The sequence below is a fragment of the Phyllobates terribilis genome, unplaced genomic scaffold, assembly GCF_046119375.1.
Source record: "Phyllobates terribilis strain yellow unplaced genomic scaffold, ASM4611937v1 Scaffold_1__5_contigs__length_1240528914, whole genome shotgun sequence".
Taxonomy (NCBI): Eukaryota; Metazoa; Chordata; class Amphibia; order Anura; family Dendrobatidae; genus Phyllobates; species Phyllobates terribilis.
Window position 1 is genome coordinate 62,217,263 of NW_027362761.1, and position 24,710 is coordinate 62,241,972.

The following is a 24,710-nucleotide window of genomic DNA, read 5'->3' on the forward strand; positions in this document are numbered from 1 at the left end:
GTGGGACTTGTTCTATTAGTCCATCTATACTGACCTCCATCAGGTTGCAAATTAAAAATAATTTTTTTCTGCATCTAGCTCTGAAAAAATATTTGGGCTTCTAGCAGTGTGTGGGACTTGGTCTATTAGTCCATCTATACTGACCTCCATCAGGTTGCAAATTAAAAATAATTTTTTTCTGCATCTAGCTCTGAAAAATATTTGGGCTTCTAGCAGTGTGTGGGACTTGGTCTATTAGTCCATCTATACTGACCTCCATCAGGTTGCAAATTGAATAAAAAAAATTTCTGCATCTAGCTCTGAAAAAATATTTGGGCTTCTAGCGGTGTGTGGGACTTGGTCTATTAGTCCATCTATACTGACCTCCATCAGGTTGCAAATTAAAAATAATTTTTTTCTGCATCTAGCTCTGAAAAAATATTTGGGCTTCTAGCAGTGTGTGGGACTTGGTCTATTAGTCCATCTATACTGACCTCCATCAGGTTGCAAATTAAAAATAATTTTTTTCTTCATTTAGCTCTGAAAAAATATTTGGGCTTCTAGCAGTGTGTGGGACTTGGTCTATTAGTCCATCTATACTGACCTCCATCAGGTTGCAAATTAAAAATAATTTTTTTCTGCATCTAGCTCTGAAAAAATATTTGGGCTTCTAGCAGTGTGTGGGACTTGGTCTATTAGTCCATCTATACTGACCTCCATCAGGTTGCAAATTAAAAATAATTTTTTTCTTCATTTAGCTCTGAAAAAATATTTGGGCTTCTAGCGGTGTGTGGGACTTGGTCTATTAGTCCATCTATACTGACCTCCATCAGGTTGCAAATTAAAAATAATTTTTTTCTGCATCTAACCCAGCCAATAGTTTTGGCCTAATACCACAGTTTGGCCACTCAGCTCTGCTCGGTTACCATCCATTGTTTTTTTGTGCAAACAACTCCAGAGTTGTGAATTAGTTAACCACCAAAATGAGTGGAAAAAGGCCTGCTGCTGGTGGAAAGGGGAATAGGCGTGTTGGGAAGGGGAAAAAAGGTTGTGTCCGTGGGGTAGGTGCAGAAGAAAGACCATCTTCCAGCCAAACTAAAATGTCTACTTCTTTTAGCGGACAATGTGATAAGATCCCTTTCTTACGGCCACGCCAATCGCTACAAATTCCAGATGAGGCACAAAAACAGCAGGTGCTTCAACGGATATCAAGTGCTCCTTTAAGTGGGCTCTCCTCCACATCAACTTCAACATCACAAATACTCCAGTCCTCAAAGGTGTCACCCAAATCGCACTTGCTTCCTCACAGCTCCCAAATCTCCAGCTGCCCGTCTGAGTATGAGGTAGAACAGATGGTTGAGTCTGCAGAGCTGTTTACTCATACTATAGCCTGGGAATCAGAGGTCGACTCCAGCGCTTCTGTGAATCCAGACGAGGAAATGATCTGCACTGATGCCCAGAATCTTTATGAGTCGGATCCAGGACCAGACGCAGAAGGTTCTGACCATAATGTAGACCCTCATTCCCAAACTGTAACTCCTGTTGGTGGAGACAATGAGGAAGACGATGATAAGACTCAAATACCTGATTGGAGCGACAACTTTAGTTTTTTGTCAGGGCAGGAACAGGTTGGCTCTGAGGACGACGGGTGTGATAACGCACAGGGTGATGATGATGAGGTCGGAGATCCCACTTACTGTCAACCCACAGTCAGCCAAGAGATGAGGTCAGCAGAGGAGGTGGAGGAAGATGCTAGTGACGACGAGGTCAGGTTGCGCCTTCCTGGACAGAGACGTAGTACTGGAAGCACATCAACAACTGCATCCTCAAACACAACTCTACCTCTCACCACAAGTCGTGGTGGCTCTTCAGGTCGCATGGGTGCTAAGCCTTGCATAGCCTGGGCATTTTTTCAGATCGATAAAGATGACCCAACTCGTGTTATCTGTAACATTTGTCAGCAAAAGCTAAGTAGAGGCCAAAAAATACATAGTTTGAGTACTTCATGCATGAACCGGCACATGGACATGAAGCATAAGTTGCAGTGGGAAGCTCAGTGTGCTACAATGCGGTCTAGCCGGCCGGGCCAACCACCGTCTGCCATATCTTGTGCATCCGCGGCCTCTTCATCCTCTGTGACTGGGGGGACAGCAGTCACACCTGTTTTGGGGCGCAGACCTGCCACCTCTTTACCCGCAACAGCCAGCGTGATTGGCAGGTCATCATTTTCTTTGGAGGTGGTAACACCAGCTGGTCTTGAGCGCTGTCCGACATCGATAGCACCACCTTTGGATCAAGGCAACCTAACATGTCCGCCTGCATCTTCCTCACAGACCGGCAGTTTGCCGGGGACACCCTTATCAACCCCGTCTAAGCACAATAGCCAGCCCTCGGTCCCTCAGATGTGGACAAGTAAAAGACCATTTCCTCCTAGCCATGAGAAAGCTAAGAGGTTGAATTTCACCATCTGCAAGCTCTTGGCTACAGAAATGCTGCCTTTCCGCCTGGTGGACACAGAGGATTTTCGAGACCTTATGTCCGTCGCAGTGCCCCAGTACCAGATGCCCAGTCGGCACTACTTCTCAAAGAAAGGTGTGCCTGCGCTCCACCAGCATGTCGCACACAACATCACCGCTTCTTTGAGAAACTCTGTGTGTGACAGGGTGCATTTCACCACAGACACTTGGACGAGTAGGCATGGACAGGGGCGTTACATGTCGCTGACTGGGCACTGGGTAACTATGGTGACAGCAGGACAAGGGGCTGCTGTCCAAGTCTTGCCGTCCCCACGAGTTGTGCGTCAATCCTCTTTATGTCATTTTTCCTCCACTGCTTCTGCCTCCTCAACCTCCTCTCGGTCTTCCACCTGCACCCAAAGCCTGTCTGGTCATGCCACAAGCTTTCTAACTGCGCAGAAGGGATCCTGCACACCTCCTTACTATGCTGGCAGTAGGGCTCAACGTCATCAGGCGGTTTTTACATTGAAATGTCTGGGAAATGTGAGTCACACAGCTGAGGAGTTGTGGTCAGCTCTGGAGAACCAATTTCATGAATGGTTGTCTCCACTGGACCTGAAACCAGGGAAGGCCGTGTGCGACAATGCTGCAAACCTGGGTGCGGCCCTTCGCCGGGGCAATGTCACACACGTGCCTTGTATGGCTCACGTGTTGAACCTGGTTGTCCAGCAATTTTTAGCACACTATCCCAGACTAGATGGCCTTCTGCAGAGGGCACGGTCGCTGTGTGCTCACTTCCGCCGTTCGCATCCCGCAGCTCAGCGACTTACATCTCTACAGAAGTCGTTGGGCCTGCCACTTCACCGGCTAAAATGCGATGTGCCTACCCGGTGGAATTCAACTCTGCACATGTTGCAGCGACTGTGGCAGCACCGACAAGCCCTGGTGCAATACGTTCTGACGTATAGCCTGGGCCAACGAGATTCAGAGGTGGGGCAAATCACGCTGGAGGAGTGGTCTCAGATCAGGGACCTATGCACCCTTCTGCACAGTTTTGAAATGGCGACGAAGATGTTTAGTGCTGACGATGCCATTATCAGCATGACTATTCCGGTGATTTACATGCTGGAGCACATGTTAAACAGAATTCGGAGTCAGGTGGTGGCACAAGAGGAGGTGGAGGAAGTAGAGGAGGAGGAGTTGTATGCGGAAGGGCTAACATCTGCAAGGTCCAGACGGTCGGCAGCACCAGGGCGGCAGGCATGTGAGGGTGGGGGAGATGATTTTACCAGGGCGCATGGTAGCAGCCAAACTAGTGAGGAAGGTGCAGGAGCCCAGGAAGAAGTGGAGGACGAACTGATGGAAGACTCATCAGATGAGGGAGACCTTGATCACATTTCTGTTGTGCGAGGTTGGGGGGAGAGGACAGAGGAAGGAAGCATGATTGTTACCTCGCCACCAACACAACAGGGACTTGGTGCTCCTGGATGCGCAACACACATGAGTGCCTTCTTGCTGCACTACCTGCAACATGACCCTCGAATTGTGAGAATTAGAAATAATCCTGACTACTGGGTTGCCACACTGTTAGATCCCCGGTACAAAAGTCAATTTGCAGAAATTATTCCTGCCATAGAAAGGGATGCACGCATGCAGGAGTATCAGCAGAGACTGTTGCAGAATCTTACATGTGCTTTTCCACAAAATACCAGTGGTGCACGTAGTGAATCTCACAGTTCCAACTTGCCAACCGTGGTCTGTATGGAATTGTTCAATAAAGGGCCCAAAATTAAGATAACATAGATGGGAGAGGTCTCTATGAATAGGAATTCCTAAGTATTTGATACCCTGTGAGGGCCAGGCAAAGGGAAAGTTGGACTGGATGGAATCCTATATGGATTTAGGGAGGGAGACATCGAGGGCCTCAGACTTCGCTGCATTGATTTTAAAATTTTACCATGTAACAAAGTGATCTATTTCAGCCATAACAGCAGGGATGGATATATGTGATTGAGTGATATACAGTCATGGCCAAAAGTTTTGAGAATGACACCAAAATTATATTTTCACATGATCTGCTGGCCTCTGGTTTTTATTAGTGTTTGTCTGATGTTTATATCACATACAGAAATATAATTGCAATCATATTATGAGTACCAATAGGTTATATTGACAGTTAGAATGAGTTAATGCAGCAAGTCAATATTTGCAGTGTTGCCCCTTCTTCTTCAAGACCTCTGTAATTCTCCCTGGCATGCTCTCAATCAACTTTTGGACCAAATCCTGACTGATAGCAGTCCATTCTTGCATAATCAATGCTTGCATTTTGCCAGAATTTGTTGGTTTTTGTTTGTCCACCCGTCTCTTGATGATTGACCACAAGTTCTCAATGGGATTAAGATCTGGGGAGTTTCCAGGCCATGGACCCAAAATCTCTATGTTTTGTTCCATTAGCCATTTAGTTATCACCTTTGCTTTATGGCAAGGTGCTCCATCATGCTGGAAAAAGCATTGTTGGGCGCCAAACTGCTCTTGGACGGTTGGAGAAGTTGCTCTTGGAGGACATTCTGGTACCATTCTTTATTCATGGCTGTGTTTTTAGGCAAGACTGTGAGTGAGCCGATTCCCTTGGCTGAGAAGCAACCCCACACATGAATGGTTTCAGGATGCTTTACAGTTGGCATGAGACAAGACTGGTGGTAGCGCTCACCTCTTCTTCTCCGAATAAGCTGTTTTCCAGATGTCCCAAACAATCGAAAAGGGGATTCATCAGAGAAAATGACTTTGCCCCAATCCTCAGCAGTCCACTCCCTGTACCTTTTGCAGAATATCAGTCGGTCTCTGATGTTTTTTCTGGAGAGAAGTGGCTTTTTTGCTGCCCTCCTTGAAACCAGTCCTTGCTCAAAGAGTCTCCGCCTCACAGTGCGTGCAGAAGCACTTACACCAGCCTGCTGCCATTCCTGAGCAAGCTCGGCACTGCTGGTAGTCCGATCCCGCAGCTGAAACAGTTTTAAGATACGGTCCTGGCGCTTGCTGGGCTTTCTTGGGCGCCCTGAAGCCTTTTTGACAACAATGGAAGCTCTCTCCTTGAAGTTCTTGATGATGCGATAGATTGTTGACTGAGGTGCAATCTTTGTAGCTGCGATACTCTTCCCTGTTAGGCCATTTTTGTGCAGTGCAATGATGGCTGCACGTGTTTCTTTAGAGATAACCATGGTTAACTGAAGAGAAACAATGATACCAAGAACCAGCCTCCTTTTAAAGTGTCCAGTGATGTCATTCTTACTTAATCATGACTGATTGATCGCCAGCCCTGTCCTCATCAACACCCACACCTGTGTTAATGGATCAATCACTAAAACGATGTTAGCTGCTCCTTTTAAGACAGGACTGCAATGATGTTGAAATGTGTTTTGGGGGTTAAAGTTCATTTTCTGGGCAAATATTGACTTTGCAAGTACAGTAATTGCTGTTAAGCTGATCACTCTTTGACATTCAGGAGTATATGCAAATTGCCATTACAAAAAATGAAGCAGTAAACTTTGGAAAAATTACTATTTGTCTCATTCTCAATACTTTTGGCCATGACTGTATACTAGGACATCATCAGCAAATAGAGAGCACTTGTACTCGGTGCCTCCCACCTCAATCCACCTAATATTGGGGTTATGGCGAATTGATGAGAGCAGGTGCTCCGTCACTAGGATGTATAAGAGAGGGGACAGAGGACATCCCTGCCTTGTCCCATTGGTGATTGTGAAAGCTGATGAAAATGTTCTGACGCACCCCCTGGGCCTTGGGACACCCGGAGCCGGACCCTTTTTGGTGGATGCTGGTGGTTGTAGTCTTCGTGGCGGCGATCCGGTTCCGTGGCTCAGGGCGGTCAAACCAGTGGCGGAACTATTTATGTGGTTTTGATGTTTAAATGTCCGACTACGCCACCCGTGGATTGCGGTCAGAGTGAACCGCCGCTACAGGGCAGACCGCTAAGGCTGGTGTTGTGGGTGCAGCAGAGCGTAGCATAACTCCCCACGGGAGGAGTATAGCCTCAGGGCAGTGTATGCGGAGGATGGGGGTGATGGTGCAGGGCAGCAGCAGTAACGACACGGAGTCAGTGATGCAGTTCAGGGCCTTTACTCACAGTTCTTATTATCCAGACCACGTCTGCAGGTAACGGCTGCCCACGTCGTACTGTGCTCACCAGGTGAGGGGCTCAGACAACTCCCAGATAACTTTGGAGCGCTTCACAGGACCCCCTTTGTGTGTCCTTTGTCTGGCCTTTCTTACCAACACTTCTGTCCGGCTGCCTCGGGCCTCCTCTTGGTAAACTTGGCGCCAGTTTCCCTGACCCTATGTGGTGCCTTCCTAGCGGGTGGAGCAAGGGGCTGCGCCACATAAAATGTCAGAGCCTCCGGTTTCTAGCTGAGGGTCGTTTCCTGCCTCCACTAGTTCGGGGACCGGTCTCCCCCTTTGGCCTGACCCCTCCACGCAGGTGGATTCGGGCGTGCGGTGGCGACTCGCCCGTCCGCACCCCTGGGATCCCTTCATTCCTCGTTCCTGGAGCCTTCTCCGCTCCTCTTCCTTCCTTCTCCCTCTTGCAGGCCTGGGCCTCTGTTACTAGGCCCGCCTCCGGAGCAGAGCTCATGCAGAGCCCCTGCTCCCTGCCACTTCTGCTCAGACTTCTCTGCACTGAACTAAGATGGTGCCCACCTTTTATACTCCCTTCTCAATGCACCCAGGAACTGCTTCCTCCCTGCTCCTGCACTGCAGGGTTCCCCTTCCTCAGTGTTCCCTCCCCCCACTCCAGCCAGGGACAGGGACTGTCGTGCCCATCTCAGGGGCATATTGGTCGCCCTGCCCCACGGCAATGTGGTGTAATGCATGCAGGTGTCGGGTCCTGATCCACACTCCATCCTTATCTGAGAGTGAGATATCACACCTCTGGGTGAGGTGCAATACGTCTGTAGCAACCGAGCCCTCGGTGCTACAGTTCCATTTATCTTCAGCCTAGGTGACGTATTGTGATACAGGGCCGTGATTTTGGCTATAAAAGGGTCCCCTAGACCCCTACCCCAAGCTTTTTAAGAGAATCATATATGGCGTGCCAGGAGACTCTATGGAATGCTTTCTCAGCATCCAACGAGAGTATCTACTTACAAATTTTTAACTGCATCTAGCCCAGGAAATACTTTGTGCCTAGTAGCAGTGTCTGCTAGTCAGCGGATTATCCCGGCTGTTAAGCAAGCTACACCACCTGTAGTTTGGACACTTAATTTTTTCAAAGGAAATGCTTCGGGACCACGGGATACTTAGTGAAGAGCATCAGGAGGCACCCCAAGGCATAGGGGCTGGGACTGGCACTAGGATGCCTTGCGGTGGACAGCCGAGCTCGATCCTTATAAAAGCTTTTTAACTGCAGCAGCTTTAGTGGACGCTACTGGAGCTGGAATTACGCGGCTGCTGGCATGAGACTTGCCCTCCAATAGATCCTTGTAAATGGATTTAAAGTGTATTCATTCAAATTAGAGGGACAATTTAAATTAAAAAGCTTAGAGCTGCCTCCACCACAGGGGGGCTCTCTCGACCCACCAGCGGACAGGCACCAGTATTGGGAGAGGGGGGCTGGCCGTCAGGGTTCACCGCGGCTCTGGCACAAACCCGGCGACACGGAGGTGGCACGGGCAGGAGCGGACTGGCCGTCTCGGCTTCTCACTTTTTGGATTTTAGAAGGGCATGACATGCCTATATCTGTGTCTCCCCCTCCTTTTACTCCTCCACCTCTTTTCTTTTCGCATGACTATATGTACTTGTCACTTTTCCATGTGTTAGTTGTGTCTTCTGAGCAGTTTGTCAGCTTTTGGACACCTTTGAAGGTGTTTTCTATGTGTTTCTATGTGTTTTTGTTTGCCTGCCATTGGTTTTAACGGTGTTCGAAGGTGTTCGACGAACAGTTCGACGAACAGTTCGGCGAACACACGGGTGTTCGACGAACCGAACCGAACTCGAACACTACGGGGGTGGCTCAACACTAGTTGTTTCACACTTTTTTGTTAAGTATATGATTCCACATGTGTTTGGGTTCATTGTCCTGTTGAAAAATAAATGATGGTCCAACTAAACGCAAACCGGATGGAATAGTATGCCGCTGCAAGATGCTGTGATAGCCATGCTGGTTCAGTATGCCTTCAATTTTGAATAAATCCCCAACAGTGTCACCAGCAAAGCACCCCCACACCATCACACCTCCTCCTCCATGCTTCACGGTGGGAACCAGGCAGGTAGAGTCCATCCGTTCACCTTTTCTGCGTCGCACAAAAACACGGTGGTTGGATCCAAAGATCTCAAATTTGGACTCATCAGACCAAATCACAGATTTCCACTGGTCTAATGTCCATTCCTTGTGTTCTTTAGCCCAAACAAGACTCTCCTGCTTGTTGCCTGTCCTTAGCAGTGGTTTGCTAGCTGCTATTTTACCATGAAGGCCTGCTGCACAAAGTCTCCTCTCAACAGTTGTTGTAGAGATGTGTCTGCTGCTAGAACTCTGTGTGGCATTGACCTGGTCTCTAATCTGAGCTGCTGTTAACCTGCGATTTCTGAGGCTGGTGACTCGGATAAACTTATCCTCAGAAGCAGAGGTGACTCTTGGTCTTCCTTTCCTGGGGCGGTCCTCATGTGAGCCAGTTTCTTTGTAGCGCTTGATGGCTTTTGCAACTGCACTTGGGGGCACTTTCAAAGTTTGCCCAATTTTTCGGACTGACTGACCTTCATTTCTTAAAGTAATGATGGCCACTCGTTTTACTTTACTTAGCTGCTTATTTCTTGCCATAATACAAATTCTAACAGTCTCTTCAGTAGGACTATCAGCTCTGTATCCCCCAGACTTCTGCACAACACAACTGATGGTCCCAACCCCATTTATAAGGCAAGAAATCCCACTTATTAAACCTGACAGGGCACACCTGTGAAGTGAAAACCATTTCTGGTGACTACCTCTTGAAGCTCATCAAGAGAATGCTAAGAGTGTGCAAAGCAGTCATCAAAGCAAAAGGTCGCTACTTTGAAGAACCTAGAATATAAGACATATTTTCAGTTGTGTCACACTTTTTTGTTAAGTATATATTTCCACATGTGTTAACTCATAGTTTTGATGCCTTCAGTGTGAATGTACAATTTTCAAAGTCATGAAAATACAGAAAAATCTTTAAATGAGAAGGTGTGTCCAAAATTTTGGTCTGTACTGTACTTACCTTCTAATGGCCCCCGGTGTCCTTGTCTCGGCTTGCCGGCAGCTCGCGGTAGATTAAAGGACCTGCCGACGTCACATGACTAAATGACGTCAGCGCTGGTCCTTTAGCCTACTGCGAGCTGCCGGCAAGCCGAGACAAGGACACCGGGGGCCATCAGAAGGTAAGTATATTATTTATTTTTTATTTTATTCTTTTTTTTTTTACAGGTACTATGGTACCCGGGTCCGGAGGAGAGTCTCCTCTTCTCCAAACCCGGGTTCCATCCGCACATTGAAACGCATGGAATCCGCATGTACAGATTCAGTGATGCGGATTCCATGCGTTCCAATACAAGTCAATGGCAGCGAAAACGCAGCGCTTCAAAATAATTGGTAGTGCTGCGGATTTTTACGCAATGATTATCCGCAGCGGAAATTTCCGCAGCATGTGCACAGCACATGCGGATTATCATTGGGGAACATGGCAGGCCTTCTACCAAGCGTTTTTTAAGCTTTTCTACAGTGGAATTGCCGCTGCGGAAACGCTTAAAAAACACATAGTGGGCACACAGCCTAATAATGTTTGAATCTTGTTAACATTCGTACATTTGACTTATCACACTTTGTTACATTTTCACAGCTGAAAGAATTCTGGTGTAAAACACCTTCAAATGTCGCAAGTCTTTTGTGTAACTCAAAGTTGCTAAAAAATTTGACAACATGAGTCATTTTTACAACAAAATCAGCTAGTCTGGTCAAAATGGGTGGAGCTGGGGTGGAAAGCCCGCGTGCGAAGTCCATCTGGTCTAATTGATCAAAAGTTATGCATGGCGTAACTTCCACCAGAAATGTTATTCCAGTCTCTGATATTTCTGGCAGAGGCATACATCAGTTGTAACATGCACCTAATTCAATAAACGGCGTGTACCTCTTAATGAATCAGATGCACATTACTCTAACGGTACCGTTCATTAAGACAGGCTTGCAAAACACCAATCTTAATAAATAAGGCCGTAAATACTTTCTCTCTAAATGTACTGTACATGTCGTTTAGAGTAACTTTTCAAAAAATGTTGAATGTGTACTTGAAGAATAACACTATTTTTGACAATAATTTGACTTGCATCCTGCGTTTTCCTATCTGTATGCTCCATTTCTAATTCTCTGTTAAATAGTGAACTAGCTTTGGTTGAGACTATCTGTTATGATGTCTCCCATATACACAGTCATGCAGGATTCCTGCTCTCCTGTCGCTATGTAGCATCAGAAATAGAAATACTGAGCAGTGCAAATGTGAATCCAGCACTGGGGTGAGATAGCAGCAGCACAGTCTCTATGTCTCTCTGTGCCTCATTCTTCTCCTCACTACTCCTCTCCAGTTTCCTGTCTAAAGACTAGCTAGAAACTGATTCATCAATGAGATGTCAGTTTCACACGTCTTGGGCAAAATGGATTTTAGCAATTTTTAAGAGTGAATAATGAGCTCAGGAGGCAGGGGAAGGAAAAGAAGTGGATGATACAGTAAGTGGAGAAAAAATATTTTTTTCTGATAAGATATGATGCAAAGTTTCTTATATCTCTTTGCGCTATTGATTTATATAAAGCTTGTTAAAATCACAGTGACCATTTAATAATATGATAGGGTATGGATAGTAGAGATGGGAAGAGTTATTGAAGATAGGTCACTGATGCAAGGATTTATTCTAATTTCCATCCTTATCTAAAACTCAGTTCAATGAGGCTAAGGTGCAATACCTTTTCTTGCATCTAATACAACTCTTTTAACAATCAACAAGGTAAAATCCCATATCATTCAGTCTCACTAGCAGATTATTTCCTTCTTCCTTCTCTGTAAATGTATAGATAGTTTGGATTCCATATCGGAATAATATATTGTGAATATACACACATCTGACAGTCATAACATTCTTTTCTTCATTCTCACCCTAAAACCACCCAAGCTCTGAGATATCAATATACTACAATGTTCTACATGAAGACATCCCTGTATGAGGTTTACTTTAGGTAATATGATATGTTCTGCATATACAGTAATAATAATGGCTAAAATTAAACAGTGGACGCACATAAGCTCTGTATAGATGGAAGATGTCCCCCTAGCATTCATTTCCTCTGATGGGTCCAAGGTACTCCAGGTCAATATTGTCTCTATATCTTCCGATTATTGTTAAAATTTCGTAAAATTATTTTTTGCATAGAGTGCTGGCATATCACTTCTTAAATTTTCGTACTGCAAACTATGTTATACTTTTCTTCCAACACAACTGCTACTTCATTAACAAGACATATGGTTACAGAGAGAAAAAACTGACTAGTGAATGTTACAGTAGTAGTGACAAGATCAGTTGAGAATCTGACCTGCTTCCTACTCCCATCTCAAGAAAACACAGATTCAGACAGAGGCGTGCGAGGGCAGGTTCATGCAGTTTGATAGCAGCAGAAAGCAGCAACCTGACAGCAGTACAATTCTGCCAGAAGCTAGAAGAAAATTTACATTTCTACGAGTTCTTAACCTACAGCTAGAAGAACATTGGGTGATTAATACGCTCTCTTGATGTAACCAGAACGCAACGTTTTACAGCTGATACATTTTATTAAGAATGACATACCTTTTCCAATAAAAAAAAATCTTAACAGAAATAATCTGTCTACATATGAAGATGTATTATAACAGGTAGACTTCCAAGTTATTTCAGTCTTCAGTGTCAACACCTTGAACAGCTATTACACGATAAATGGAGATATAATAATATAAGTTTCCCATTCTAAGTGTCTCTAGGGTATGTGCACACGTTAGGTATTTGCTGCAGACATTTCTGCATCAAAAACGTGTCTCTTGACAGGAAAAACGCTGCATAAAAAATGTTTTTTGTTCTCAAACATTAGAATTGACATGCTACAGATTTCAAACTACTTCAAACATGCAAGTAAAAATAAGCAACTTATGCACATGATTTCAGAAATCTTACTAATTTTGGGATAGAAAAATTTTCCGAGGCAAAAACGCATGGGTAAAAACTGCAGGGAAAAAAGACAGAAAAAATGCACACACCCCCACTGGACGTTTAAAACTTATCCACAGAATAGTTGATAAATTTCTGATTGCTAGGACATCCATCAATCTGTAGAACAAGGTTCCTGATTCTCCATACTTCCTCCCTGCACAATTGCATTGAGGAGGAGTTTGGATGAAGCAACGGCTGAGCTTGTTCAGTGCCTCTCCATTCAATGTCTCTGATGCTGATGGGAACAGCCAGTTGGCTGTCTCTCATATAGACTATGAATTGCCTCTCACAGATACACAGTGCCTCTACCATAGACTACGAATGGATAGTCACTGCACATGCTCAACCACCGCTTTGTTCTTCTCACTGTGGTCATGCAGGGAGAAGGAACAAGAGGCATAGGAACCCTGTTCTACTGATCAACGGGGTTCACAGAGGTTGGGCCTCTAAAAATTAGACATTTGTTATATCATTTATATGAGAAAGGTGATAAGAGTTGGGTACAGCTTTGAAATAACCATTTTAAGAAATGAAAAAGAGAAAAGTAGCAGTAATGATGTTACAGAATATGGTGCATACCTTAAGACTTGGTCCTTATTTTCCCTGCACACAGGAAATCTGGAAGCTGAGGCCGCACTTCAAGCACATTCAAGCTTACTGAAGCACTGCTTGATGGAATAAAGAAGGTTTCCTCTCCTTGAAGTGCAGTCGCAGGTTCCATTCCATACTTGCTGTATTCAAAAAAAAATCTGCATATTGTTAATGTAAATTATAGGAATGTACTATGCAAATGAAACTCACCAACACCTAGGACAATGCTACCATGTCTAATCTATGCAAGCAGGCTTACTAGAGAGTGCATTAATTACTTTTAACACTTAATTAATAATGTATTAGTGACCATTCTTGATCTTTATGATTTTGTGAAGACATGATTACTTTGTAAAGGCATCTTACTTTATGTACGGGGATATGTAGATAACTGTGAAAGCTTTGAGATGGTAAAAACTCTCAGATATTTTCCTAAAAGTGTTCATAGGTGCAGGATTTGTTGAACATACTACTTGCAATAGTTTGATATTTGGTATCAACCGTTTTTACAGTGTCCATTTTAGGACATGGTCAGATATCAAAATCAAACATCAGAATGATGTCAGTTTGAGGCTAAATACCCTGTCTGAGAACTGATTTTGATAAGTGATTCTGACAAGTGATTCTGACAAGTGATTTTGATGAGTGATTCTGACAAGTGATTCTGAGAAGTGATTTTGATGAGTGATTCCGACAAGTGATTTTGACAAGTGATTTTGATGAGTGAATCTGACAAGTGATTCTAACAAGTGATTTTGACAAATGATTCTGACGAGTGATTTTGACGAGTGATTCTGACGAGTGATTCTGACGAGTGATTCTGACGAGTGATTCTGACGAGTGACTCTGACGAGTGACTCTGACAAGTGACTCTGACAAGTGACTTTTACAACTGTAATAATAATTAAAAAAAAAGTAACTGTTTGCTGATGGAACTTGAACCCAAAATTCTGTGTCCCAAAGCCAGTGCACTAACCACTGAGCTATAAACTCAGTTGTAAAACCTAGGAGTTCTATTTGGTTATATGATTTTCAGTGCAAACTTGTCTAAAACTCATTGGGACTTATGCACAGATTGCAAGCAAGCCAAATTCAAATGATGTTTGATTTTGATGTGTGAGTCTGATGTGTGACTTTCTTCAAATATCAGAATCACAATGACTTTTAGTCACCCTGAGTATTTTAATGGTTGATCTCATAAGACAAGAAAAGCTGCCAGCTACTATCACATGACTGGATAGCGCAATGGTAAGGCATCAGCCTCTGAATCTACAGTATTAAGAATTCAAATCCTGATAGAAATATATATTTTTTTTAATTATGACTGTTTAGCACACAACCTAAAGGGGTGCTTTACTTTTAATATCTGATATTCTGATTGTCATCCTGATGTGTTAAGAGTTTCAGACACACTGTCTATTTGCATTGTAAATTACATAGCCAAAGTAAATTGGGAGGCAATAATTTACTACATATCTATTTCCAAGTGACTTTATATTTGCATAATTTCTTAAAGGGGTCTAATGATAAAATGTCTTTATTGTAAATTTTTATTTCCATTCACCCAAGTACTGGCTGCAAACTCCCAATTTATTTTTGCTATGTAATTTACCATGCAAATAGACAGCGTGTCTGAAACTCTTAACACATCAGGATGACAATCAGAGTGTCAGATATTAAAAGTAAAACACCCCTGTAGTTTGTGTGCTTAATAGCCATAATAAAAAAAAAATCTTATTCCTATCAGGATTTGAACTCTAAGGCTGTGTGCCCATGATGCGCTTTTAATGCGTTTCTGCAGCATTTTTGCAGCTGCGGAAACGCATTAAAAACGCATGGTAGAAGGACAGCAATGTTCCCCAATGATAATCCGCATGTGCTGTGCACATGCTGCGGAAATTTCCGCTGCGGATTATCATTGCAGAAAAAAACGCAGCACTACCAATTATTTTGCGGAAATGCTGCATTTTCGCCGCCATTGACTTGCATTAGAACGCGCCAATTCCACAAGACTGCATCTGTACTTGCGTAATTGCCGCGTTCTAACGTGCGGATGGTACCCGGGTCCAGAGGAGAGGAGACTCTCCTCCGGACCCAGGTACCATTAACAAATCTGTAAAAAAAGAATAAAATAAAAATAAATATATATTTACCTTCCGGTGGCCTGCGCTGCTCTCGTCCTTGCTTCCCAGCACTTTGCAGTGGATTGAAGGACCTGCGCTGACGTCAGAGTCATGTGACGGGTCACGCGACGCTGATGTCGGCAGCTCTTTCAATCCAACGCTGCCGGCAAGGGAGAACGGAGTGAGCAGGACACCGGGGCCCATCGGAGGGTAAGTATACATTTATTTTTTTATTTTTAACCACTCTCTCGGGTCACACTATATAAATCCATGCCGTTTGCATGGATTTATATAGTGTGACTTAGTTGTCACAAGCACTTTCCAAGTGATGCTAATCGCTTGGAAAGCGCTTGTCAATCCGCATGCGGAAATGTCAGTGAATAACGCTCCATTTCCGCATGTCCCTGGCAGGAAAATGCATGTACAATCCGCATGCGTTTTTTTCTGCCAGGGAGATGCAGAAACGCTCAGGAAAAAATCCTGAGCATTTCTGCATCGTGGGCACATAGCCTTAGACTGCAGTTTCAGGGACTGATGCCTTACCATTGCACTATCCAGTCAAGTGATACTAACTGGTAGCTTTTCTAGTCTTATGAGGTCAACCATGAAAATACTCAGGATGACTAAAAGTCATTGCGATTCTGATTCTGATGTTTGAATAAAGTCACACATCAGACTCACACATCAAAATCAAACATCATTTGAATTTGGCTTGCTTGCAGTCTGTGCATAAGTCCCAATGAGTTTTAGACAAGTTTGCACTGAAAATCATATAACCAAATAGAACTCCTAGGTTTTCACAACTGAGTTTATACCTCAGTGGTTAGTGCACTGGCTTTGGGGCACAAAATTTGGGGTTCAAGTCCCATCAGTGAACAGTTACTTTTTTTTTATTATTATTATTATTACAGTTGTAAAAGTCACTTGTCAAAGTCACTTGTCAGAGTCACTCGTCAGAGTCCCTCGTCAGAATCACTTATCAAAATCAGTTCTCAGACAGGGTATTTAGCCTCAAACTGACATCATTCTGATGTTTGATTTTGATATCTGATCATGTCCTAAAATGGACATTGTACATTTTGGTAAGTTGTAACCTCATATTAATTTGAAAACTGTTGCAGTGTACATATTTAGAATTGCATAATGCTCTACTAAAGTCTTTTTATGGTATATCATATTTATATATTTTATGTCATTTGGCAAAATCTGGGGAAGAGAAGGCTAATGCAAATGTGAACATAGCTTTAGAAAGCTAAAAGGGTCATGTAATACAACTTAGTGGATTGGATCTATTGGACAGTAATTATATCCAAAATTACTTCTCAATGGTTTAAATAATTTCTAAAATTGAAAAAAAAAAGTTTTCCACACCAGCAAGTCTTAATTGTAAAAATTGTTACTCCATTTAAATTATATCATAAAAGATCCATTTTAAGTACTTTTTTCCCATGTAACAGTCTTTCAGCAAAAATAACACTGGATAATTTTCAAGTGGGTTTTAAATGCAAGCCCTCTTGTAAATTTATCAATTTAATCCATGTCGGTGATCTCTTCTAGGAACAAATCAAGTTGTTAATCTCATGGTTCCGCTTAACAAGATATATTGATGTTGCAATAAATGAGAAACATTTAACCATTAATTCCTCCATTTTGCTTGAACAGAGAACTGCAAAAACAGTGGATTTGGGAAACAGTTAAATAGAATGGCTGTAATACATTATTCAGATGTGTGTGGTTGTTCTGTGGAGAGCAATAATGAAGGCCAAACTGTGAAGACAATCTGTACTAGATAGCAGAACAATGTAGAAGAAAAACAACTACGGTATAACTAGAAAACGTAGATGTATTATTTAATCTGGTTGAAGCGTGAATAGGTTCCAGATTTTTTTTTAAAAAAAACACAATGCGTAACCATCTCGAGAAATCGTTCTTCTTACATCATGCACCTTTACCTTACCTTTGGACACAATATAATTTCTAAAATGTTAGTTATTGGGCCACACAGTCAATCTCTGACAGCATCATTTAATTTGACTAATTGCCAGTGCAAGCTTGTACTGCAAGCTCCCAATGGCCCTTGCAATGCGATCATGTGTTACCAATGGGATGTCATGGAACTGGAGGCCTGGTGAAGGCCCTCTTGGCTGCCTTTGTGGTTTTTCTGTGGTCTGAAACTGGGCTACATAGGAGAATGTCATGTTCTCCAAGCACTGCAAAATTGTGTATTCCAGTGCATAAAACAAGTGATCAAACAATCGCAGGTGCAGGTCCCCAAAGGGAACTAAAAAGTGAATTTAAAAATGTATAGAACAAAATGCTAAAAATTTGAATCACCCCCCTTTTCCTCTTTAAAAATAAAAATATAAAAAGAAACATATTTTGTATTGCCATAACGTAAAACTTCTGTCTATTAAAATATGAAGTTTATTAACCAGATGATAATCTCCTTAAAGTGAAAAAAAAATCAAACTTCCAGATTTGAAGATTTTCCATTTCTTTGGAATGCAATAAAAAGCAGTTTTTCTTTATACCTCCAAATGGTAAAAATAAAAACATCCCCTCCCCATACAAAAGACAAAACCTCACACAGGTTCAATGATGTGTAAGAAAGTCTGACATTTAGGTGTTACTGAAAATGGCAACACTAACCAATTTTTTTTTTTTTTTTTTTTTACAAATTTATGATCATTTTTATACCACTTAAATAAAAAAATATGCATGTTTGGTATAGCCATAATTGTACTGACCTGGAAAATCATTTTGCCTGGTAATTTCTAATGTACGATGAACACCGTAAAAAGAAAACTTAAAAAAAAATGGCAACCATTACATTTTTATCACCATTTCACCTCATTTGTTTTTTTTCCCAATTTGCAGAACATTCCAGTACATTCATTTCACTAAAATGATTGATATCCTTCAAAACAACAACTCGTCAAACAAAAAACAAGCTCTCATATGGTTATGACAACAGAAAAATTAACAAAAAGTTATGGCTCTTGAAGAAGAGAAAGAAATAATGAAAATGCAAAGATGAACATTTGTTACTTGTCTCTTGTAGTGTTTTTGCGGCAACATACATTTACCAATTATCACCAATCTTCTAAATATATTAATTACGTACTAAAAAAAAATGCAAAAATAAATAAAAAAATATATGGTATTATTTTCCAACTTTGTCATTTCTAGAGTTTATCAATTATCATAGGGTCACACTTGACGAAAAAAACAGAAAAGAATATAGAAAGTATTATTAAAGTTGATATAATACCTGTTCTGGTTTAATGGGTTCACTAGTTGTAAAAATATCAGTGTAATGTTGCCTCTCAAATACTCGATCCAACACTTCTAGCTGTTGTTGAGTAAAGAGGTCCCCTCGCATTTGTTTTCGGAGAAAGTCTCTTCCTGGAAGCGAATGGCCATTTGGTATAGGAGATTCCTGAATTCCTACAACAAGAATGATGATTTTTAATACCAAGAAGAATACCATTAAAGTTCAGAAATAATATACATATTGCTTAGTAGTTAAGTCTCCATGCTAATCTTTAAATTGTATGTTTACTATTTTACAGTTATTTGTAATTGCAATTTAATAGTTACAGAGTTTTATAGTTATGGTACACAGCTGTATTACTATTCACAGTTATGCTAGTTGTGGAAAGACCAACATTTTAACTGAGCTCCTATAATGCAGTTGGACCATTACTTATTCCTGGTCAGGCTCTTAAAGGGAATCGATCAGTAAGATCAACACAACAACTCCCTCTACCACCCCCACTTCCACCCCACCCTAAAAAAATGCCTATATGGGAACGCAGGTCTTTGAAAGCTAAATCAAATGACTCATATCTTCTACCCATTACTGTATTCCTGAGAAATCAGCTTCTTTTTCTTGATTGGTAGCTTTGATAGCTTACTATCTGATTTCCTTGCCTGGTACCGGATGTCACACAAACAGTGAGCTATTAATCGGAAACTACCTCAGCAGGCAGAGGCTCAGGAAGTGCTCTGTCACACTCATAGCAGTTAATGCTTCATTTGCATATTACATAAAATGCTGATTTCTCAGGAAGGCAGCAACAGATAGAAGATATAAAAGGTTTATGTAGTTAGCGTTCAAATGCCTGCAAGCTCATATGTGATGTTTGGGGGGTTGATCTTACTGACAAATTTCCTTTAAAGGAGTTCTTGAAAATCCACAAGTTATCCATTATCCATAGGATAGAGCATAAATTGCCAATCACTGAGAGTCCATCCACTGGAAATCCACGAGCAGTGCTCCAAAACAACAAGAAAGTGGCTCTTGAACCTAGAGAACAGAAATTTTTCCAAGCCCAGACTTGAATGAAGCAGAGATGTGCATGCTCTCACTCCATTCATCGTTTATGGTACTGCTGGACAAAGTTGAGCACAGCACTTGGTTGTTTTCCGCAGTCTCATTAAGAATACATGAAGAGAAGACTGGGCATGTGTACCTTCCCTCTATTCAATAAGGGACTCTGCAAAGCCTTGTTCTCAGAATCATTCAAGGTCCCAGCAGTCAGACCCCCAGCGATCAGCAAGTTATGCCCTATGCAATGGATAGGGAATAACTTGATATTTTGTGAAAACCCTCTTAAATATATAAATATCACCATCTACAGAAAAGTCCTTTATTAAAAAATACATCACTTGTATCACTGCATCCATAATACCCAATACAATAAAACGCACAATAATTTCCCACAGTTAAAACCGTAATTTAGGGGGGAAAAAAGACAATGCCAAAGTTGCTGTTCTTTGTTTATCTTGACTTCCAAAAATATAATAAAAGGTGATTTAAATGTCATATGTACCTCAAAAGTGAGAAATGAAAACTATAAGTTGTCCTGCAGAAATCAACAAGATATTAAACAAATCTATAGATAGATGGAAAAGCAATAACGTTATGGCTCTTGAAATGGAGCAACACAAAACAAATTACGGTATTTGGTAAAAAAATACATATTTTAAACAGGGGCTAATATACCATGTGGGCGACCCGTGTAGCAGCACAAGGACCCAGGAGGTTAAGGAGCATGTAAGGGATTCAGCTGATGTTGATAGGGAACAGAGATACAGAAAAATGCTCTTAATAATAAGATATTATAAAGCACGGGGTCCTTATTCTGTTCCTGCACAGAGACCTTGTGCTGTCTATATATGACCCAAGTGCAAAAGTAGAAAAGAAAACTATACAAATTTGTTTTGATGTAATTGCATTAACCTGCACAAAAAGTTATTGTTTATACTGCATAACAAATGCTGTAAAAATGAAAATTAAAACAGTGGCAGAATTACTGAACTTTTCTTACAATCGCAGGTGCAGGTCCCCAAAGGGGACTAAAAAGTAGATTTAAAAATGTATAGAACAAAATGCTAAATATTTGAATCACCCCCCTTTTCCTCTTTAAAAATAAAAATATATAAAGAAACATATTTTGTATTGCCATAACGTAAAACTACCTTCACTCTTCGAATATTATACATTATAGGAACCACATTATAGGAACCCTATTAAAGAATACAACTGATCCCAAAAAAACAACTCAAAGAACTACATTGATAGAAAAATGTTAAAAAGTTACGGCTTTTAAAATGCAAAGATGAAAAAATAAGCTGTATAGAAATGAGCGGACCAATCAGTGGGGATCAACTCTGGGTGGAATCTCCTGAACTGTGCAATTTGATTCATGAGGATCGCAAAAAAAAATGCCCGGTACCATTTTACACACCAATGAGGCATTAGCCAATGGGCTAATGACTCTCTTCGCTGCCAGGTGGGATACCCCTTAATGCCCTGCAGCTATCATATCACATGGCTGTAACGCAGCCAATCAGAGGAGCAATCAGCCAGTATAAAAGATGCCATTTTATGATTGTACAGTGTATTAATAATAATAATAATAATAATAATGTGCAGTGTAGAAAAAATATGCCACATGTATTTACAAATTTCAATTTTACACAATTGAACTGATGGACCTGTCTTTGGTGTTCATGCTACTGTAATTATTTTCATTTTTAAAACATATATGCAGATGTTTTCAGGTTTTCAGAAGCCCCCCCCCCAAAAAAAATTTTATATAGTTCCCTGGGATATGCACAGAGGACGTTATGCTAAGATATGTTATTTTAATTTCTACATCACATTGGTAAAATGGGCCTATGGCCACGGCCCCACTATCAGTATTCGGTCAGTATTTTTTCTCAGGAGTGGGAGCCAAAACCAGGAGTGGGTGATAAATGCAGAATTGGTGACTTGTTTCTATTATACCTTTTCTCTGATTGTTCCTCACCTGGTTTTGGCTCCCACTCCTGAAAAAAAATACTGACCGAGTACTGACCAAATACTGATAATGGGGCCGTGGCCTAAGCCAAATGAACACAAGCCATGATGTACTCTGGAACTAGAGACAAGTAATTCATTTAGATATGTCTATTGAAATTGCTACAGCAAAAATGTATTAATTAAATGCACATTTAAAATTACTAACATTATAGAGTAAGTAATGATTTCATACCATTTTTAATATATGTGTGCACTTTAAATTGCAAGCAGTTTGAAGGTGGACCGGATCCTGAGACCCCACCTATTGCTCAGAAAACCCTCAGACTCAAGTTCTCTGAACCTTCTCACCCCAGTTCCTCCCCATCTCCACCTATTTTGGTGAAGCTGATCCAAAGTGGCAAGAAAACACCACTTTTCAAGGCGTTTATGCCACTTTTGTGGCTGCTCACATCTGAACTGCTTGGAGGGTTTTCTGAGCATCAGGTGGAGGTCTCAAGACCCAGACCCCCCACAAATATGATTGCCATTATAAGGGCACACATATGTTAAAATAGTATTAAAGAGAACCTGTCATTTGCTCAAAACAAACTGAGTTAAATACCTTGTAAAAATCCCTGAGCTTCCCTGATTTTGCAGCTCTTTCATGATTTGCCCTTTGTTGCTCCATCGCAGAAATATTCACGTTTTTTTTTTAGCTCATTATGTGAAATTTCTGCTCGATCAGCTCCTGAGCTGTGATTGGCAGTATTTGGGAGCGCGGGGTGAATATGCACGCCCCAGAGAAGACTCAGAGGAAATGCCCAGTTGGACTGCACAGGATAGTTTTCATACAGTGCGCTCCAGAAGAAATATATGTGAGTGCAAAATGGAAAAGAATAGCAGAATAGGAGAGGCTAAAAGATTATTTCAAGGTATTTTAACTCAATTTGAGCAAAAGACATATCCTCTCTAAAGGTTTACATACTCCTTAAGTATTCAGATGCAGTTGTAGATACAGTTGTAGGCTTCATCGAAATACATTGAACACCTCATAAATGTATTACATAGCATTAAATTGATCAAACATGATAGACAATACATTGAATGATGCCATAGCTTTGTAACAATCCAGCAAGTAAAGCTCTAATACTTTATCTGTTAGTTGTTGAATACATTCAAGCTTTTTTTCAGTGTTGTGACTGATTATAGGGTATTTTCTCTATGACTGTATGGTGTTCATCCAACAAGAATTCAATATGGTTACAAACTGGCGATTATGCAGACCGGTGTATCACATTTTAAATGTAGGTCTGTTTTTAGGTAACAGATCTAATATCCACAATTTATATATGATTTATAAGGATATAGAACAGTTCACCATATAATATAATTAGGTGCCAAATGGGAATTATCCACACCTTAGTAGAACTCGAGTTATTGAGCCTATAGAACTACAATAAGACAATCTAAAGCACTACAGATAATGTGTAATTAGTGGAATTACCTTTGTAATTAGTACTTTCCTCGGTGGATTGTGCACTACGTGCGTAGTAATACAGCTACTGATAGAGGTATCACTGTAATAACACAGCATCTGTTTCTGCTGTCTGTTGCCGAGCATGCAGATAATACAACAATTGGCACAAATCAAAAAATTTGCACCAAAATGTTCATTTTAATCCTGACTTTTATGTGGGCAGATTTTGGCTATTGCTACATAGTGATGGGAAATCCATGAAAGCTATGGTAAAATCTCAGTCATGTAACTTAAATTATTCTCCAGGTCACAAGTGACCTTGGGCATTTTTGAAAAATGAGACACCTACAGTATAAGAATAATTAGCGAAACTGTGAAATAGGTCAAGTGCTGCCATATTAGCTTCATGTACTGTATAGCTGAGTTTACAATTGTTGCCACAGCGAACATGATCCTAACTGGTTAAAGGGGTGGTCCAAAGGCAAGTAATTTTTCCTATCTATTTAGTCCCATAATCTAAGCTATTTTCTAATATACTTGCTTAAAAAATTCCCTAACTAAACTAACTACTTTAGTATTTTTTTCATCTACTTCCTGTCTGATGACAATTCGCATGAGTATTCCCATTGCATCCTGGGATACTAAAATAAAGCGTCATCAGAGCAGGGGGCAGAGGCTGTGGTCATTGTCACAGCACCTGCCCCCTCCCTGATATCGTGAGAAGTAATGAGCCTACCCATCATGTCCTCTCCAGCTGAAATGGTGCCCATCCAAAAACCTTGTATAGTCTGATCCCGCAATCATACTCTCTTACATCTATTACATACTTCTTATTGACGTACAGTTAAAATATTAGTAAGAAGTAGGGGACCGATGGAAGAGATTATGGCTACAGGATCAGACTACACATAGTTTGATAAAAAGAAATTGCAGGTTTGCTACAAATTCCATTTTAGATGAAATGGAACAAAACAAAAATGTATCAATGTATTGACACCAGTCTTCATTATTGACCAAAAATATTATTTATGAAGCACCAATGCCACTATTTCTGATAAATATTAAAGTGTCAGAGAGGACATAACTTTACAGCAAAGCTAAGTGCAATTCATTAATTAAAGGGGTGGTCCGGTACCTAAAATGTCCTTTCTAAATATCTATCTTTACACCCTAATAACTTTTGTAATTAGCGTTATTATACAATACCCTACCAATACCATGACCATGGATCCAGGACATCTTCAGAGGGCAGCAATGCAAGAAACTGTAGTAAGTAACTGCAGCGCTGCCTCCTGATGACGTCCTGTTCAAGGAGGACTGATAGATGCTGCAGTGAAGCGAGTGCAGCCCCAGCCTCCTGTCACATCCTGTTTGAGACTCCTCTCAAATGAAATTTCACAGGGTGTACAGTAAAAAAAAAATACATTTGGGGATTATCAGGAGAGGGAGAAGTATTGTATAATAAAGCTCATTACAAAAGTGATTAAGGTGTAAAGATAGATATTTAGAAAGGACATTTTAGGTACCAGACCAACCCTTTAAAA

The 24,710-nt window shown here is 41.3% G+C and overlaps 1 protein-coding gene across 3 annotated transcripts in view; it reads right to left on the reverse strand.

Annotated features, from left to right (window-relative positions):
• Positions 1 to 24,710, reverse strand: part of PAX5 (paired box 5) — a 383,086-nt gene that overhangs the window by 231,961 nt on the left and 126,415 nt on the right. For all 3 annotated transcript variants that reach the window (XM_073662499.1, XM_073662491.1, XM_073662510.1), the window contains exon 6: positions 18,672 to 18,847. In XM_073662499.1, the coding sequence (XP_073518600.1) occupies positions 18,672 to 18,847 (176 nt within the window). The remainder of the gene's footprint in view (positions 1 to 18,671; positions 18,848 to 24,710) is intronic.